This window comes from Zeus faber, assembly GCF_960531495.2.
Source record: "Zeus faber genome assembly, chromosome: 13".
Taxonomy (NCBI): Eukaryota; Metazoa; Chordata; class Actinopteri; order Zeiformes; family Zeidae; genus Zeus; species Zeus faber.
In genome coordinates, this window is record NC_137198.1 from 13,725,989 (window position 1) to 13,744,710 (window position 18,722).

Consider the following 18,722-nt stretch of genomic DNA (forward strand, 5'->3'; position numbering starts at 1 on the left):
TGTGTGTGTGTGTGTGTGTGTGTGTGTGTGTGTGTGTGTGTGTGTGTGTGTGTGTGTGTGTGTGTGTGTGTGTGCGGGTGTGCGTGTTTCGGCGCATGCATGAAGGGGAGATTCAGGTACCGAGCCAGGAAAACACTCCTGTTTGTGCAGCGGGGGCATCCTGGCACAGACAGGGCACCAGATGTCAGAGCAGAGCAGGATCCTGCGCCGTGGACCAGAGACACTGTGTTTGTTTTTGTTTTGTTTTGTCTTTTTTTTTTTTTCCTTCCGAAGGCTCAAAAGGGACTTGGGGCATCCAGGAATAAACCATGGGGCTGAGTCCACACAAACCGCCCCCGCCCGGCCAATAGTCGCACACGCAGGCTGACCCGAGGCAGGGCATTAGCTCCAAATCCGTTTGCCCCGTGGCAAATCTATCCCTGGTTATTGTGCCTCGCAAGAAAACATATTTGGAATCCAGTGTGCTCATCAGAAAACGACTCTCGTGATGAGATGGCACAACGGGCAGAGAACAGACCCTCAACCTGAAAGGAAGCCTCGAGTCCGCCCCGGTGGGAAGGATACTCTGACCACGTGTCCCCACTGCTGCAGTTAATGCACCAAAGCCTGTTTTTCGCCAATGTTTTTCTTAGTTGTCTGAATGAAAAGTAGAATAAATAATAATTGTTCATGACACTGCCTGCCTTGAGTTCAAACATTTAGAAAAATAATGAGCCGATGTGTTCTTCAACAGTCTTGTATCAGTGAACGGTGATGAGAGAGTAAAGAACCATCCACGCTCCATGAGTAAAAAGCGATGTCTAAAATCCGCAAGTTATGGATAAAATTGTGTAACGTGGTTACATGTCCTCAGGATGTAATATTTCAACAGTAAAAAAAGAGCACCAGTCGTCCATTTGATAGCTGAAAATGAGTCAGAAACACTTATTTTTCCATTTTCTTGTTGATTTTCTCAGCATGAGTGCAGGGGCTGGCTCCATGTGCACGGTGTAATTTGTAGTTTTGTTTGCATAACGGCCGAGACAAATGCGTTCGCCAGGCTTGGAGGCCTTCTATCTACGTCCATCTCTCTTTTTTGAGGCGGATAACTCTGAGAAAATGTTCCCCTTGGGTCACCGGGATCAAACATTAGGATGTCTGGCACACCCGGGTCTTGCTGTTAATAAAGAAGAAAAAAAACAAATGAACTAGGTTAATAGCCATTCGTATGCATTCTCCATCAGATTAGAAGGCTGAACTGGCCCGTTATGCGCTACGGCGGTTTGCGCATGGCTGTTTTTTTTTTTTGTTTTGTTTTTTGCTTCTCGGCGTGTCCTGCAATGACACTTCACAGCCCTTCAAACGTGCAAGCTGCTGGCAGGCAAGTTGCTAAAAACAGCTTTTAGCCATTTTGAAGGCGTATGTGAGAGATTGGAGAGAAAGCCGTAGGGGGGAAGGGGGATTTTTTTTTCCTCTTTTCTAAAAGGTCAGGTAACATGCTACAGTAAGAGTACAGAAGGAGACCGCCATCTTTCGCATTAAATATTTGTCCACTGAAAGGCTTTCTATGACGTCCGAACTTAATGGAGAAAACCGTGCGCATAATTTTTGATTCTTAACTCAAAAAAAACCCCCAAAAAAACACAGAATCCTTTATTAATTGTTGAAAGATCCTAAAATGAGGCAGTTCTTCAGTTAAAAACCACCCTAATCATTGTGTTTCCCTTTGGCCCACAGGGCTGCACTGCATGTTGCTACAGAGGAGAAAAAGGAAGCGAGCTCGTGCCGTGTGACTGAGATGTGAGGCGACAGTTGACCTATAAGGGGCTGACTCACCCCCACGTTGACTTCACCACTAATATATTCACTTAGTGATGCTCACGGGATGTGCAGCTCTGCTGTCTGGAGGAGGCCGAGCGACACGCAGATGCATACAACTATAACACATACACACACATGTACAGGGCCGACATTTTGGTCACTGATAACACAACCAAGCAAAATTACACCAGCAGCGGGCTGAAAACCAAGCTCAAAATAACTATCTCCTCCTGCAGAAAATACAACCGGGGGAAGCCAGACCTGGCGAAAGAAGCCCAGACGTGAACTCTTACCCAATTAGGTTTAAAAAGGCCATAAAATACGTGACATGAAAACCATTACGGGTATTTGATGGGCTATCGACGGAAGGATGGAGAGACTAAAAGGGCCTTCGGTTTAGGAGAGAGGCCGGTTGAGTGTCCATCCATCCCTGAAAATAATATGAGGGCAGCGGAGTGAGTCACTCAGAAGAAGAGGGCATCAGAAGAGCCTTGAAACAAAAAGAAAATAAAGAGTCAGAGAGTGAGCGAGAGAGCGAGCGCGAGAGAGAGAGAGCGAGAGAGAGCGAGAAGCTGGGGTCTTATCAGCAGCAGATCGGGGCCAGAGATAAGGGCTATAGGCAAGGCGTTTGTGTTTAGCCTATTTGAGGCTTCCTGTCATCATCATTAGGGCTGGCTCTCCGACGGCCACTGCACAATGTAGCAGCCATTTGGAGATAACCAATGGGGATGAAGATAAACACAGACAGGACCGTTAGTGCAAAACAACATGGTCGCTATATTGGCTCCACTGCGAGGTTTTAAGCGCAGTTGGATGCTGTGGTTAAAGCGTGCGAGTGTACAACGCGCAGCCTGTTGGGCTGGATATACTGCAGCAGTGTTACAGGCCTCATTAAGGATGGATAATTAAGCTCGTAAATCTAAATTTCACGATTCTATTTTGCACATTTAATTTATGGGATCGGATCTTTTAAACATTTCGTATTATGTCGTCGACCACAAGTATTTGAAATGCACACAATGATTTCATTGCATCTCCGAATTAAATATTTGTCAGTGGACTGCAATTATTTTGGTCCCACATATCAAGAGTGATGATTTGGAATAGTAATGGTGATCATGTATATATTGCTGCCTTGCCGTCAGGATGGGATCAAATCTAGAGTAAACATATGCATCAGTACAGCGATTCTTTTATTGTGACTCAGAATATAAAGCAGAACAATGTGAATTATCAGATTTCCAGTTCTAATCAGGAGCTGTTAGCATCGCCCTGTACAATTAAAATATTTATGTCAGAATGTGCAGATTTCTTGCACACTCGCCTCAAGCCCGTCTGTTTTCCCATGCATCATGTTTAAACCATCTTAATAAGCGGAAGGCTCGGCATATTTTCCTCGGAAAAGCAAACAGTAAGCCCCCGTGCCTAACGAGGCCGCGGTGCGCTGTTAGTGTTGGAGAGATTGGGGGATGTGCCGCTGCCTGGCGCTGGCTCGCGGGCTGACAGTAAGCGCCTGTGACACTTTCCTGCCGCGGGAGTCCCAGGCGCTAGTGTATTGTGACAGAGTGCAACCTTTAAAGGCCAGCCGCTGATGAACAGCAGCTCCCAAATCGAACGGCTCGGCCCGTCCCAGACTCCTCCCCCTTGTTGCTGTTGTGGGAGCAGCCAAAAAAGGCACGCATGGCAACGCACGCCGAAGGTACACAAACACACCGACGCGCACACACCCATGCCTCCTTTACTGTGCTTGTGCCTGCATCCGAGCCAGTTAAGAGGGAAATGGCTTGTGAAAAGACCCCTTCTTGATTCAGGAGAATTACAGGCTAATGGTTTAATTTACAATCATCATTTACGTTACACATTATGATCAATTACAAGACCTTTCAGTCAGCTGCCTCGTCTTCTGGCACTCAAAGCGACTGTAAATTGACCATGTTCCCTGTATTGAATTGAAGAGCTTACACTGCCACCTACTGGCCACTCTGATTTACATCTGGCATTCAGAGAGCCGGAAAGAAAGAAAGAAATGGACACAAACACATGACATGTCTGCGTTTGCCTAAATCCCCACGCGGACAATAAAGTTTCTGTGTATCTCAGTACCTCTTTGACATGAATAGGTTGGAGTAAGACAGACAGGGAGGCTACCCTTTTCTTCGTCCCCTTTGACGGTGAAATTGTTTCCTCTAAAGTTCGCCTTCTTCCGATCGATCGATTAGTATTTTTTTTTTTCCTTGGTCTCTTGAGATGGTGGGGGTGTTTTTCATCCCAGGGCGCTGTTCTTTTTTGTGAATGTTCATCCATATCGACGGTTTACTGACCACAACTACCTATGCTGTGGCTGCTGTTTCATCAAATTCACCAGGGCTCCGGATCTTTGCACTCTTGGCGGGAAAGACGGACCCTGCTACCAACAATGGAAGCGGTATATACAGTAGAGGAGCACCCGTATAACGTAAATAATAGCTGTTTCTCAAAAGGTGCCAGCTAAAAGTCTAAAACTTGTGATTTTTTTAACAAAATAATCACATTAATTACCACTTTAAATTAGTTCAAAAGTTGGATAAGTGGGACAGAACAGGCGTGTGTGTGTGTGTGTGTGTGTGTGTGTGTGTGTGTGCGTGCACGTGCGTGCGTGCGTACCTCTCATAGATGGTCTTGAGGGTGGCCTGGTCGGAGACTCCCTCGCTCTCCTCCAGGAAGAGGATGAGCCAGGACGTCCTGTAGGGCCACTCCTCCGTCAGGTTGATCCATGACGCCAGGCGATCCCAGTGGAAGGAGATCTGGTTGGCCCGCAGCAGACGACCTGCCCGCACCGAGCCACAGGATTTTGTTGGTTTTGTGTATGTCTCGCCTTTTTATTTCACCTCAAATGTTGAATGCTAGAGGAAATGATTACACCGATAAAACTAAACATGGAGAAGTAAGGTTGGGACCAGAGGGACCGTTAAGGAGGTGGTATACTACAAACGAAGAAAGAACTTGACAAAAAAAAGAACCAATGGCCCAGAACACCATCCTCTGAACCGGAACAGAACTGGAAAAGAGAGCTGAACTCATCAACTGTGGCACAACAGGCCAAGTGATATTTGGGCCAATGGCAGACAGAGGGAGCTCAACAAACTGGTGAAGTGTACATGCCAACACAGGAGAACTTAAAGCAAGCGACTTTTATAAGTATAAGTTATAAGTTCAAAGTTTTTGCCCAAAAAGACGTCATCAGAACAAGATAAGATTGATTGACGAGGTGATCTGTGTTCTTGCCGTGTTCTCTGCGCAAGCCCCCGAGGCAAACTTTTTATTTTTCTCTCGTTGTGGGACCTCCCCGCGTCGCGATTGCTCCAATGGCCGTTGCATCATGGCAGGGGATGGACTTGCATTTAAGGTAAAAAAAAGCCCCAGTCACTATTTGAGGAAATATGGGTACTGTCAATAAATGGCATTGAGTTTGATTTCACAATTTTTTTATGTAAAGCGAAACCACTCCCAACTCCTCTCACCGTCATGTCCGTGCTTCATTCAGAGCAGAGTTCTTATCCAGTTCTTATTGAGTATCTTTGCTGACGGTGCTCTGGGACATGTTCTCGGGTGGTTCTAACGTCTTTTGTTCTTATTTTTATCTTAAGTTTACCTCCACGTTGAGTCAAAAAGTTCTGTTTCTTCTTGTGTATAATGGGGCCTTATAATTACGGTACCCTTACAGCCTGGGAGAAATCCATAGAAAGTGAATAAAAACGTTATTCTATCCCTCAAAAACAACTTCCAATACGGTTATATACACTTGGGACGGTGGAAAAACCGCCTTTTGCAATAGTTTTCACGTTCTTTCAGCCTTTGGTTCTATCAATAGTGAGGGTTGAGGTTCGTTTTTTCGGGAGACCCCAAAAACATACTTACATTTTACTTTACTTCTTTACAAAACATCAACAGCTGACGATTCCAAAAGCATGAGTCTGAGTACTGAGTCCTTAAAAAGCCTTGAGCATAATTCAACAACTACTAAAAAGCGTGTTTAGAAAGACGTGTTTAGAAAAGAGGCACCGTTCCTAAACTATTTTGACATGCCAGTATGAATTCGAATCAAAGAAGTATGGGAAACCAAAACAAAGAGTTATTAACTGAGATTATTAATTCTGATTATTAATCGTTTGAAATAACAAGTCAGACAGAACTGGAGAGGGACACTTGAATTAATTAGGACCATTTGTTTAGAAACAAGTGAAGACACATCAGCTACGTGTGCATTCTAAACAAGTGATTAACCACATGGAGATGTGGGCTTTTGTAAATATAAATGTAAACATTTATTTTCAATACTAAACGTCAAATTATGCCCAAGTGAATAAAGGCTTTTTACCATTCTGAGAATCGTAACCTGTTGCAAAGGAAGCTCGATATGTCTTCCAAAATAACTATTTCTAACTAGGAGTATTTAACCCACTGTTGCTACTTCCTGAGCATTAAGCACCTTCCAGCTGCAAATGTGATGGAGGTCAGTGGACAAAAAAAGGATGATAGTTTCATAAAGTAACTTGGTATATAATATGAAGCAATTATTTACCGGTGACCCACATCCCCCAGACCGATCCACCACTGAGCGCTAGGGGGACCGGCCAGGAGTGCGAGAGGGTAAAGATTTAAATAAACAGAATATTATTATTATTTTACCGGTGACGGAGACGATGTTGAGCAGCCTCCTCATGGTCTGCGGGCTGATGTCACTGAACCAGTCTTCAGTCACCAGCAACTTAGTCAGGTCGAAGGACATCTGCCTGGTCATCGTCCTCTGCATCTGACGGCGGCGGTATGTGTCCTAGGAAGACAAAATAATTTCATAAAACAAAACAAAAACTGAGGTAAGTATGGCGCACCTATGGTGCAGCACGAGGGCCAAAAAAAGTTATTTAATAAGTGTAAAGCATGTTTTGAGTTTGGCGATTACTCTCAAGAATTCTGTCTTTGAGTTCTGAGAATAAAGTCACAATTCTAAATGTAATTCTTCTCAGTCAGTACACATACATTACACTCAGAACTCTGGGATTAACCTCACAACTCTGACTGTATTCTCAACATTCGGACGCTACACTGAGAATTCTGAGCGATGCAATGCAGCTGCAGTGCTTCTGCAAGCGGCAACGGCACTTTTTCCACAAATGGAGAAAAAATATGATTGACTGCAAGCTATAACCACAATTCTAAAGTCCAATGGGTCGGAATACAGTGATTCATGAAATAAAAGAAAACACAATTAATCTTTAAAATGTATTCTTAAAAATAAGAGCAAAATTACAAATCCCGTCTTCTGGCCAATGGCAAGTCTGACAGACGTCATATGGACATACGGATGGGGTGGAGAACTGTTCCTGACTTCTAAATTCATTCCATTCTATATATTCTATTCTGTCGATTTGCAGATCCTGGTCAGATCTGGGTGATAATGCAAAAATGTGCCAACTGAGGTGCCGGTCTGAGAAGTTGTCTTCTCACAAGCCCGCCCCCCCCCCCCCCCCCCCCCCCCGCATTATATTAAAATTCTCCATCGACAACAACAAAGAGCAAATGTCCAGAGCTGGACAGTTTATAAACACAGGCCAGTCATTGACGCAGAGCGAAGTGGGGCAAGTCAGCGATGATGCAAGAAAAGTTCCCCGGGTCACGAGACGCAGCGAGGCTTAAGGTCGGTTTGGGAGTCATAACGCCAGTCTCATGACCTCCCCTCCCGGAGGAAAACACAGGGCCGCCGTGCAGTCGATACTGAAGAGGTTCACTGCCGTGCCTCTGTCTGGCTGAGCACGAGACTCCACATAGATTCCACGCTCCCACCGAAAATGCAAAAGTGCTGTTTTAGCGATACAACTTCAGCAGCGGGTTTAATTTGTCTTCCTCTTTTGTCTTTAAAAACATAAAGGGAACTTTTAGAGTCCTCAATTACAGCCTCCTCCATCTTGGGGAGTGAAAATCTGCTGTTTTTCCTCCCTAATAGAGTAGTTCCTCCACCAACTGCCAAGAACTAGCAAGCAGAGGAGGGAGGGGTAAATAATGGAAGGCACCACAAGGGCAAAGAAATGTCAAACAAAGAAACAAACAAACAAACAAGAGGGGAATGAAGCGAAGGAGGAGTGGCAGGACTGGAGGAGCACTGATGGCTTTCAGTGGGCGGAGGGAGGCAGCAGCGATGGCAGCGGAGTCACTTAGGCTCCCGCCAGCATCGCCGGTGCCAGCGTTTTGTCACAGGACCCACCGCTGCTAAACCTGGTCATTAGGCTGCAGCAGCGTGGTAGGAAGGATAAACAGCCATTACATCAATTACACCGCGCTCTCCGGCCGCACGCTGAGCGTCTCTGTCGCTCGCTCTTCTCGGAATTGTCCGCTTATCCAACATCTTTAATTGAGCTCCAAACTAGTCATCATGACACCGGCTCACAGATCGTGGTCGGCACTAAAAATCCCTCGTTCCCACACTGAGTCGAGGAGACTGGTCTCCAGCTCTATGCACCTCACTAGGGGAATGACTGCAAAGAACACTGAAGAAGAGTCACTCATTACTCCGGCTTGATTTTTGTCTTATAAACCCATATTTTGTAGCCTGTGACTCAATTGTATTGTTTCTCATTTCACACGGGTGATTTGTTCTCAGGTCAATCTATGGGGTTTCCTCCATGTTACATCAGTAAGGACCCCCACCAAGAACAGGCACAACATTGTCGTCGTCTGACCGGCGATGGATGTTTGAAAGCGGTCTCCGGGCACGTCGCTGTACGCTGCCCACTGCTCCTGGCTGCCCCCTCAGGAGGAACCTTCTAACCTCCTAACCTACCCTGCTGCAGAGCTCTTGATCCCGATGAGATGAGTTGTTTGGACAATTAGCGAGAAATAGAAACTACGGCAACGCTGCCAAACGCTCCTCCTCCACGAGGCTTCTTAGCCGTCGTACTCGAGGGACCTTGCAACGCCGGTCATTCGGGGGCTGAATGTTTGTCCATTCTTAGAAAACCCAAATTAAACCATTTGGAGGATATAAATGGTGCAGTTCAGGGAGGCATCTCTTCCTAAACAGAGAATACGTTGTGGAAGTGCTCAAATGCACTTTGGTTGACATTTTGCTGTTAAAAATGCCTTAATAAATGAATTTGACCTGATTCAACCAATGTTACTTGATTCTATGTTTCGGCTTTGCTGACGAAGGCGGCGATGCGAGCGGTTTCCACTACGGATGATAAATGTACTCAAGTCCTTTTGGACAAAAGCTTCCGCTAAATGACACAATTTAACGTCCAGCTTCCCTAGAGATTGCTATTATCGTTCTCGTTCACCGTTCGCTGGTGTGGTCCAGGACGGGGAGCAAACAGCGTCTAATTATGGTGACGTCTTACTCTGCGGTTTAGGGCGTTTTTGCTGCCGAACTTGGCTTGGTCTCCCACGTTGCTCAGAGAGAGCTTCCTGTCCATGTCCTCCTGCAATCCTAGGGTGTGGGAGGGAGAGAGAGAGAGATAGAGAGAGAGAGAAGAGAAAAATGCCATCAAATCAGCTTCAAATTAAATTAAAAAAACAGAAATAGCTCAGATTGAAAATATGTACACATATGTATATGCCATTGGAGTTTATTACATTTATTTGCCATAACTTAACTAGCACGTTATTGGTGTGTGTTAAAACAGATAACATTATCTTTGTGTTGACGCTCTGAGCAGCGTGTAAAGAGATTAAAAAATTTAGAGGCAGCTGCTGATAAAGTTGAGTATAGAAATGGATAACCTAAACCGCCCGGCATGTGGCGAAATTTCAAACTGCAGAGTGGTGTTTTGTTCCCTCTACAAACTCCCATTTGCATTTCACAGCAGCACATCTGTCACGCAGCAGCGGTTGCAGATGCTAGGTGTAGCTGTCTGACTAATGACACATATGGATGCCATGTACCCGTGTGAATTTTGAAAAGGTTTGCCTGCTTTATTATCACTGGCAGACTAAATGCTAGCTGGCGAGTTATTAGTTTGACCAATTCACTCCACGTACCTTCAGCGGGCACCAGCTCTCCGTTGGTGGGAGCCACCATGCAGAGCTTCTTGGCCGTGCTCAGGCCTCGGCTGTTGAGGAACACGGGCAGGTGGACGATGTTCCTCATGTAGTCATGGCCGTTGATGTTGGAGTCTCTCAGTACGCTGTTGAGGTTCTGGTTGATGGCTTTGATGATGATGTGGGGGTCGCTGGCAAAGATGGAGATGAAGGGTCCTTTGGAGAACAGCACCCTCACCTGCAGGGACGTTAGCCAACGGTTATCAGAGCAGGTGTGTCTGGCTGGTCCGTTGAGTCAGTTCGTTTTGACCAACCTAACTATCTACCGGGGCCAGGTCTCCATTGTGTCGAAACAGATCCTACCTTCATAATCCTAGTTTTATGATAAATTAAAAAAAAAAAATTAATAATGGAAATTGAGGTCCATTCTCCGGCATTGTTTTTTTGCTCTCACGATTTGATTTCCATAAAATCGAGGGTCAAGGGTCACAGTTCAACTTAGTTTTCAATTCAATCCGATATTAATAAGATGTTCCACAACACAATTTGATATATTTAGTTGGCTCCCAACCTTTCAGCATCCCATCTGACACGCATTACAAGAATATTTCACAGAACAAATTCAGTCGAATACAGTAATTTGATATTTCAATAGATTTTTGACTACAGTGCTATTTCATTGAAGGCTCCATAACTTCGAAACAGAGAACCAAGAAGAACATTTTCAAATCGATTCAGAAACTGAAACAGATTGTTAACAAAATAAGAAGTGTTTAAAAAGTAGACCTACGTTCCACCATTTATAGAGATAGCTAGATAGATAAGATACAATAAAACCCAACAAGGTCTAATGACTCCTCATCGTGGTTTCAGTCTGAGCAAAGCTCGCAAAAAAACAACCAACTCTAATGACCTGGAATGCTCAAAATACTAGTTTAACTTAATGAGTGATCCCAACAGCGCATGCGGCTGGGGGATTTCCACTGCGCTCAGTGAGGCTCATTGTCCAAGTGTCACAGGACATTGATTTGTGCGCCATACATTCACGGCTGCTTGGCCTCCTCACTCATGACAGCGGCAGCAGCCAAGAAATCTAAATTGTGTCAACTATGAATAGTACGGGAGATGATCATATCACGTACATTAACCCATCAAAATGAACAACAAATATTTTTGTTTAAAAACAGAGAAATAAACTAATTTGATTTGGCCATTTGTGCGTCTAAAAACAGCAGCAACAATAACAGCGGCGGCGGGCGGCCTTAAATAAAAGACGTTGAAGAGCGGCGCGGCCGAACACAGAGGGCGCTTTCATGGCGGCGCTGGGAGGTGCTTTCCGAGACGGGCAGATTACATTAGCACGCAGGAGGCCGCCGCTGCTCCAGGGAATTACTCCACCAAATAATAACATTTGGCTGCAGGAAATTCTATTACACCAGCTGGGAAGAGGAATCTGAACTTGGGCCCAGCTGTGGAGGCCGGTGCGTCCGACGCCGCGCACCGCAGCTCCGTGTGCAGGTGGAGGAAGTTAAGGCCATGTGACGGCCTCGCGACAATATGTCTTTTCAGTCGGTGGAATATTGAATAATCACATTCATTAGAATTATCTTGTCAGGTGGAGCTCTGCTGCATCCTGAGTACACACACACACACACACACGCACACGCACACCCACACCCACACGGATGTACCGTGTCAAGCATCTGCAGCACCCGGTCCTGCTCGCAGGCGTCCAGCCCGTCGATGATGACGGCCATGCGCGTCTGGTTCTGAGTGAAGCCGTCGATGGTCTTGGCCATCTTGGACATCAGCTCGACCTCATGCTTCAGGACCTGGCGCGGGGGAGAGAGGAAACATCCTTAGCAACTCAAGGTTCAAATTCTCAGGGTTAAAACCATGGGTTTTAGCCTATTTGTTAGCCGGCACGTACATTTTAACATTACCCCTGACCATTCCCCCGATGAAAGAATGATTTGAACCAAAATTAATCCTCCACGTGATACACGAAGGCTCTGTACCTTCATGAAGCCCTCGCTCTTCAGCTTGTGCAGGTTGTTGGCGGCGCTGTGCAGGCGTTTCCTCTGGGAGTTGAGCACGGAGTCGGCCACCTGCCACCAGGTCTTGCAGTTGAGCAGCAGGGCGAGCCCCACCACGCTGGCCATGGAGATCAGCACCGCATTCAGCGTCAGGTTCTCAGGGTCCACCTGGAGATCCGTGCAGCAACAGGACACGATGGATGACATTCAGCGCCAGAACCAGGCAGAGAGACAGCCAGGTGACTATGTCCGCATAGGGTTCCAACACTCTTCGAGATATATTTTTCCAGAAAATATTTCATGACCTGCACATCTTTAAATATTAAAAACACTGCCCACTCACATACTGTTGGTCTTAATTTACAAATTTCTGATGATCAGACCACTTCCCAGGGGAAACTGGGTGTGTGCACAACTGCTGATGTCAGCAGGTGTCATGTTGAACCAAAGAAGCAAATTTACATTTTATAAACAAATATAGTATTATATAATAAGGCATTATATAAATATAAATATTCTATATTAATATTCTAGAATGAATATTGTTGCACAAAAAAAATTGTGTTGCACATTTAAAAGTATAAAACATTTCTTTAACAACACAGAGAGGTGGTCAACCTTCTCTCTATTGGAAAAGACATCATTGACTTTCTTGTTGCCATTGCCCACCTTGAAGATAACAAGCAGGGCCATGCCGGTGATTAAGCAGCCAAGCGTCAATGCAAACAGCACAAATGATGGCACGCAGCAGGTCTTCTTCCACTTTTTATCTGGAGGGGTGGGAGGGTATAATTAGATATGTTGAGCTGCTTTCACACCCACGCATGCTTTAACACATGCACAAAAAAAAAAAAACGTAGATTGTCCTTGTCAGACGCATTTACACTCCGTGAAAATAATCTGCTTGGTTTAGACGAGGGGCGGAGCCTGGGTAGAGCGTGCAGGAGGCAGGACGTGACGCAATGATGCCGCCGAGTTTTACCGCGGACCCAAAATGGCGGACGAGGCTAAAGATTTATCAGTAGTTTGGCTTTTATTTGCGTTCATACTCCAGCTATTTGGACGTATGCACAATATAAACAAAAGAGTGGAAATGAATAATAAAGAAAGCAGAAATGAGTACACAGCAGCTACGCTCCGTGCACAAAGATCCGCACGAAGGTAAACAACTGGCGCATGATAGAGAAGTCATCAACACGTGACACGCCCACTCGCTCAATGTGAATGATCCGGACAATTACCTGCTCCGTTCAAACATACCACTCAATAGGACATTACCCGGACTTCGTACTAGGGTGCCGGCTGGGTAAAGTCCGGGTAATGTCCGGGTCAAATGATTTGGACATTTGCGTTCATACACACAGTTCCTCTGGGTAGTGTCTGGATAATTTCAGGTTTACAGTGCATGCGTGAAAGCAGCTTTAGATATTATTTAGCCCAAAACCAGTCTATATCATAGTTAGGGAGATAAATGTCAAACTAGGATCATTATTTTACATTCTCTAATGGTGCTAAAGTCTCTCAATGAAATACTGGCGAAGTTGAACTATTAATCATTTTGCTGGGGACCCCCTGGAAGGACCAGTAGGTTCCATGAAAGGTTTCGAAGTTTGATAACAACTTAAATAATGCTTACTATTTTAACCAGTTCTAAGTGAAGCAAGAACAATGGCTCCTTCCACTGAAATACAATATAGTGAATTTTGGGAGGTCTGTGCGTGTGTTTCTGTACTTTGAATCTCATCATTCTTGAAGACCCTGAAGAGCCTGGTCGCCATGAAGCCAAACTCCCTTTCGCAGGCGTCCGACAGTGTGGCTATCATCTCCGCCATGGAGGTTTCCCCGCCAACACTTGACAGGCGGTTGTAGTCGGTAAAAAGGAACCTGTAGGATTTATCATGGACAAGTCAGAACACGTGAGGAGGAGGCGTGAAACAGATTAATTATGTGGGTCAAGTAAGAGGCTTTGGGTTATAACAATGTTGACTCTATTAAATAAAATGTTTTCGTTTATTTGCCTTACTCTGACTTTGGGAACAATGATTGTAGCCATTGGATGCATATATGAGTGTGTGTGTGTGTGTGTGTGTGTGTGTGTGTATATCTATGATTAATCACAGGGTCACCTGACAGGAAGTGCGCGGGTGGTCTGCTCGGGGAGCTCAGGGGGATTAACAAACATGAGTTTGAGCAGCAGCTCCAGGTATCCGACCTGGCGGGCGAGCCAGGTGCTGATGACCCAGGCCCAGGTCCAGTTCTCACGCTCACGGCGGCTCCCAAAATACACTAACACTGGAGGGAAAACAACGGCAGTGTCAACACTCAGCAGACAATTCAATTGGAGAGCCAGAAAGGGAAAATTCACTTTACGCCCTTCATAGTGTTGATTTATGTCCTCTTTCAAAGGTGCGGCTTTGCTGACAAACAACTGTTTGTCCGCGCAGCAATATTTATAGCACCATTAGTTTTGGTATTCTTGTATAATGCTGCCCTCTAGTGAGATAAGTGTTTTTATGGAACCTGTTTTGAAAGAAGAAAACGCTGAAACCACAAATCCGCCACCTACACGCTCTTCTAGACCGGTGTTGCAATTACAGGAACAGTCTCTAGTCTCAGGCCCCTGTGCCGATAAATGTCTGTATAATTTAGTAAAGCACTTGATGACTCCCCCTGTGCACGGCATAGAAAAACTGAAATTCTCTCCAGATAGATCAACAAAGTTCCAACTAAATATTATTAGTTATTATAACTCCACTATTACTCTCACAACGATATTGCTATCTTACCATACTAGATATACAGTATATACATTTTACAATACAGCTATGCATATATCATAATATAGCAGCATGTTATACCTTACTACATCATATTTCAACATACTAATGCTACAAGTAGTATTATTATTATAGCCACGTATTGTTGCTATGTTGTATTGTTGCTATATACTATTTGTACTTCACTTCAGCATACCCTGCACCTGCCCATACTTTAGTGCTAGTTCCTGTTAACTCTTGTTTACATGTGTACCTAGATTTTATTTTATTTTTAATACATTTTTGGACTTTTCACCGTCACACCTGAATTTCCCCACTGCAGATCAATAGCAACATTTTATCTGATATAAGGATGCCGTCGTACCAAAGAAGATGTACAGCACAGCGAGGAGGCTGAGGGAGGTGGCGATGGCCAGCCGGGAGTCCACGGTGAAGCCGAGCACCAGGGCCACGGCACCGCACAGCAGCAAGGTGAGGAAGACCACGAGCCAGGAGAACTGGAAGAGAGGCTCGATCTGCTGCCCCGCAAACGTCTTCATCTCATCTGGGGACGGGAAGCAGGGGGCAGAGAGATGTGTGTCAGGGAAACATCCTCTGTGTTTTCTACGTTTTGAAAATGAAAATGTATAACACACTGAAACAATTAAAACCTGATATTTAAATTGTATTCCTTCAAAATGGATTTCATTTTTACCAAAGCTCTGAGAGGTAACGTTAAAAAAAAGACAAAGTTAGAAAGTTATCTTGTTTAAATGACTTTGTAAATAGTTAGAACAAATTACTGAAAATACATTTTTGAACAAGATAAACCTGGACATTGGCATAATGCTAATTCTCCGCACCAAATCATCTGAACAACTAATAGAGGCTTTCAATCCACCATCTGAAGGTGCAAGCAGTTGATTTCTGCCTAATCTGCTGAAATGCCTTATTATTATAAGCTTGAATGGACTTTTCACCTTCCCTCTCAGGGTTTCCATTAGTCTTGGGGCCGATATTTGATAATATGCCACGAGATGCAATATTTTCACAGTATGGAAATACGCCCCCCTCCCACCGCCGTCCGCCTGCTCGCACGTTACGTGAACGCCCACGCGCAACGTCTTAGTTGGAGTGGCATAAAGCGATCCGTGCTCCACAACCCAAGGGGTGTTTTTATTGTAGATGTATTTATTGTAACTGAATGAAACCAAAATTCGCCGAGCGCTACCACGAGAGAGTGTAAGCGCTTTCTCCATGGCCCTCGTACCAACCCCCTCCCATCAACAACGACGATAACATTGTTTATCGTGGCATTTGGGCGTGACTTCATCGCAATATAAAATTTGCCTGAGCCTAGTTTCCTCTGATTTCATCTGATTTCATCTGATTTATAATTTATTTCCAATCTCATCCTCCCCGATCTCACCCTCCAGTTTCTTGAGCAGGAAGGACTTGCCACTGCCCCACTGGGCGTACAGGCCCACGCAGATGGGCGGCTGCATGGTGGGCTCGCTCAGGATGTCTGCCAGGGCGCTGCTGTACAGGTCGTAGCCCAGCATGTCCCCGTCCGACTCGGACGGAGAGAGGTGCTCTGATGAGGAGAGAGAGAGCGAGAGAGAGAGAGAGTGGGACACAGAATGAGGACATGATGGAAGGAGGGGCGGGGCAGCGCAGACAGTGCAGCTTGTAGTCACTGGATTAACTCAAAAATCAGCTTTCATTTATCAAACCTATATCTTTTTCAAACGTTTCGTTTTGCCTGATTTTTTTATAATCGATTAAATAATGTGATTGTTATTAGGTATTGTGGGGGTTCTAGAAATGTAATCAAAGTGAAATGTGATACTTTAGTACTTAAGTACTAAAGTGTGACATGGTGATATAAATGAAAACAGCAATGTTGGTGTGTTATTAAATAATGTGAGGATTTTTTTACATATCAGTAAAATGTGTAAAAGTGCACATATTGCACAAAAAAACTGACATTGCAATATTTTTTTTTTTCTGCGATATATTTTACGATATGAAAAAATACAGGAATTTTAACCAGATTACGTGAATCGCTCTATTTGGAAAGAATTACTTATTCTATTATGACGGTGGTGATTGTAATTGTAGGGAACTGCATCTGCATAGAAAATAAAAATAATATTTTTATTCTTGGCAAATTACGTAAGGCTATTCATTCATAAAAATAAATACTACTCTTCTTGAAAGGAATGATCAACAGAAACAATTACAAAACAAAACTATTTAAATAAATGATAGAAAAATATCAGTTAAAAAATAAACATTTTGTGAATTCAAGCCAAACGGAGCGTTTGCTGCTTCTATCGCTATGTTGTAAATCAGCGGCGGAAGCTTTACAGTAATATCTTACGCCGCCACGGTGCTTTACGTTATCGGCACGTAGGAGTGATGTCAACAAACAATGTAGGAGTGATGTCAACAAACAATGTGGCCCTTCGGGAAATTACTATTTGGATGGATTATTACAACATCTGGCCGTCTGCTACCACGCCATGACAACATAAGGTGAGCAAGTCTGAAATATGCACACGTTGGGAACCGATAAGCAGAATGGAAATGCAAATGTCTTATCGAATCCCCGGCTCTCGAAAATTTGGAAAATAACCCTTAAATCGGAGTAAATGATGTTATATCACATGGACTTCTCTTGTAGGTTAGTCATGGAAAATGAGGAAAATTAGTTTTCCTTTTGTATGAAGCCGCAAAAAAGGTGTAGCATGCCATGTTTGAGTTAATTAGCATCCACATCGCACGTCCTAGGATGTGGCTATTGCGCATGCGCACATCACCATGACGACGCCGAAACGATATATCCTGCAGCCCAAGTCCAATTTATAACATTTTGGAAAGTTGTTCCAAAACGCAGTGTTAATACATAAAGCGTCATTCCAGCACTTTCTCCCATGTGAGCAGGACTCACTGGCTCCGAATATCTGGGTGAGGATGCTCTTCTGGTGGGTGCAGTCGATGTTGTAGGGCGTCTCGCCCGCCTTGTTGGGTCGGTACAGCAGGCGGCCATCTTTAGGGTTCCTCAGCAGCAGCTCGGCCAGCTTGCGGCTCCGCCCTCTGATGGCGATGTGGAGCGGCGTGTCTCCTTTCTGAAGGCGGAAAGGAGAGAGAACACATCACCGCATCTTGGATTCAAGTTCGACACTGTGAAGTAATACAAACTGTGGGGTGAAAAAGGGACAGGGTACCTTGTCGACGGCGGATACTTTGGCCCCTTTATCCAGCAGCAGCTCCACAATCTCTATGCTCCTCATCTTGGTGGCTTTGATAAGTGGAGTCTCTCCCTCCTGAAACACACGCTCGGTGGTCGGTGTCTCGTTTCGAGGGGAGACACACACACATAATACTTTGTTCTTTTTACGTGTAGCTTTGGTGTTCGGTCTTGTGTTGCTGGCTGTACCTTCGTGGAGCTCTCAGTGTCTGGGTTGCACTGCAGGATGTCTCTCACCATGGTGGCGTTGCCTTTCTCCACCCCCCAGTAGAGGGCGGTCTTTCCATCCTATTCCAAAAATGTTAATGGCACACCAAAAAAAAAAACGATTTATAAATGGCTCAGACATTATTACACTCGCTGACATAATAGAAAAAAGTCGCCAAACATTAGATGTATATTATAATCATTAAAGAGATGAATACGTTCTGCATTAATGACATGGATGATGTTTTTTTTCGTCTGTGAAAAGGGGTTGTATATGTTACGTTTAGGTACTCCTTGAGAAAACAAGCCATGTCAATTTCCTGAACCACTGAGCGTCAGCCAAAAGGTTGGCAAACCAAAGGTGGAGCGCCACATCACCCCAGCAGCTGGGGGCGGGCGGGGGAGGCGGCGCCTACCTGGCCTGTGACGTCAATATCGGCGTATTTGTTCAGCAGGGCTCTGACGATCTCCACATGACCCCCGCGCACTGCTCCAATCAGCACCGTCTCGCCGCTCTGAGACGCAGAGCGACACGCAGAGGTGAGACGTTTGACACGGGAGGGATGGGGAGGGGGGCAGGGGTAACACAAGGAAGAGAGAGACAGAAAAGGAAGAAAACGGCAACATGGGGAGAAATGCAGAAAGGTTTCATGAGCA

The 18,722-nt window shown here is 44.9% G+C and overlaps 1 protein-coding gene across 4 annotated transcripts in view; it reads right to left on the reverse strand.

Annotated features, from left to right (window-relative positions):
• Nucleotides 1–18,722, reverse strand: part of kidins220a (kinase D-interacting substrate 220a) — a 59,579-nt gene that overhangs the window by 26,291 nt on the left and 14,566 nt on the right. For all 4 annotated transcript variants that reach the window (XM_080012885.1, XM_080012884.1, XM_080012882.1 and 1 more), the window contains exons 9-23: nt 18,482–18,580; nt 18,048–18,146; nt 17,836–17,934; nt 17,559–17,736; nt 16,035–16,199; nt 14,991–15,170; nt 13,976–14,141; nt 13,582–13,733; nt 12,519–12,619; nt 11,832–12,017; nt 11,505–11,645; nt 9,814–10,051; nt 9,174–9,262; nt 6,469–6,613; nt 4,444–4,606 (exon numbers count right to left, since the gene is read on the reverse strand). In XM_080012885.1, coding sequence (XP_079869011.1) covers nt 4,444–4,606; nt 6,469–6,613; nt 9,174–9,262; nt 9,814–10,051; nt 11,505–11,645; nt 11,832–12,017; nt 12,519–12,619; nt 13,582–13,733; nt 13,976–14,141; nt 14,991–15,170; nt 16,035–16,199; nt 17,559–17,736; nt 17,836–17,934; nt 18,048–18,146; nt 18,482–18,580 — 2,201 coding nt within the window. The remainder of the gene's footprint in view (nt 1–4,443; nt 4,607–6,468; nt 6,614–9,173; nt 9,263–9,813; nt 10,052–11,504; nt 11,646–11,831; nt 12,018–12,518; nt 12,620–13,581; nt 13,734–13,975; nt 14,142–14,990; nt 15,171–16,034; nt 16,200–17,558; nt 17,737–17,835; nt 17,935–18,047; nt 18,147–18,481; nt 18,581–18,722) is intronic.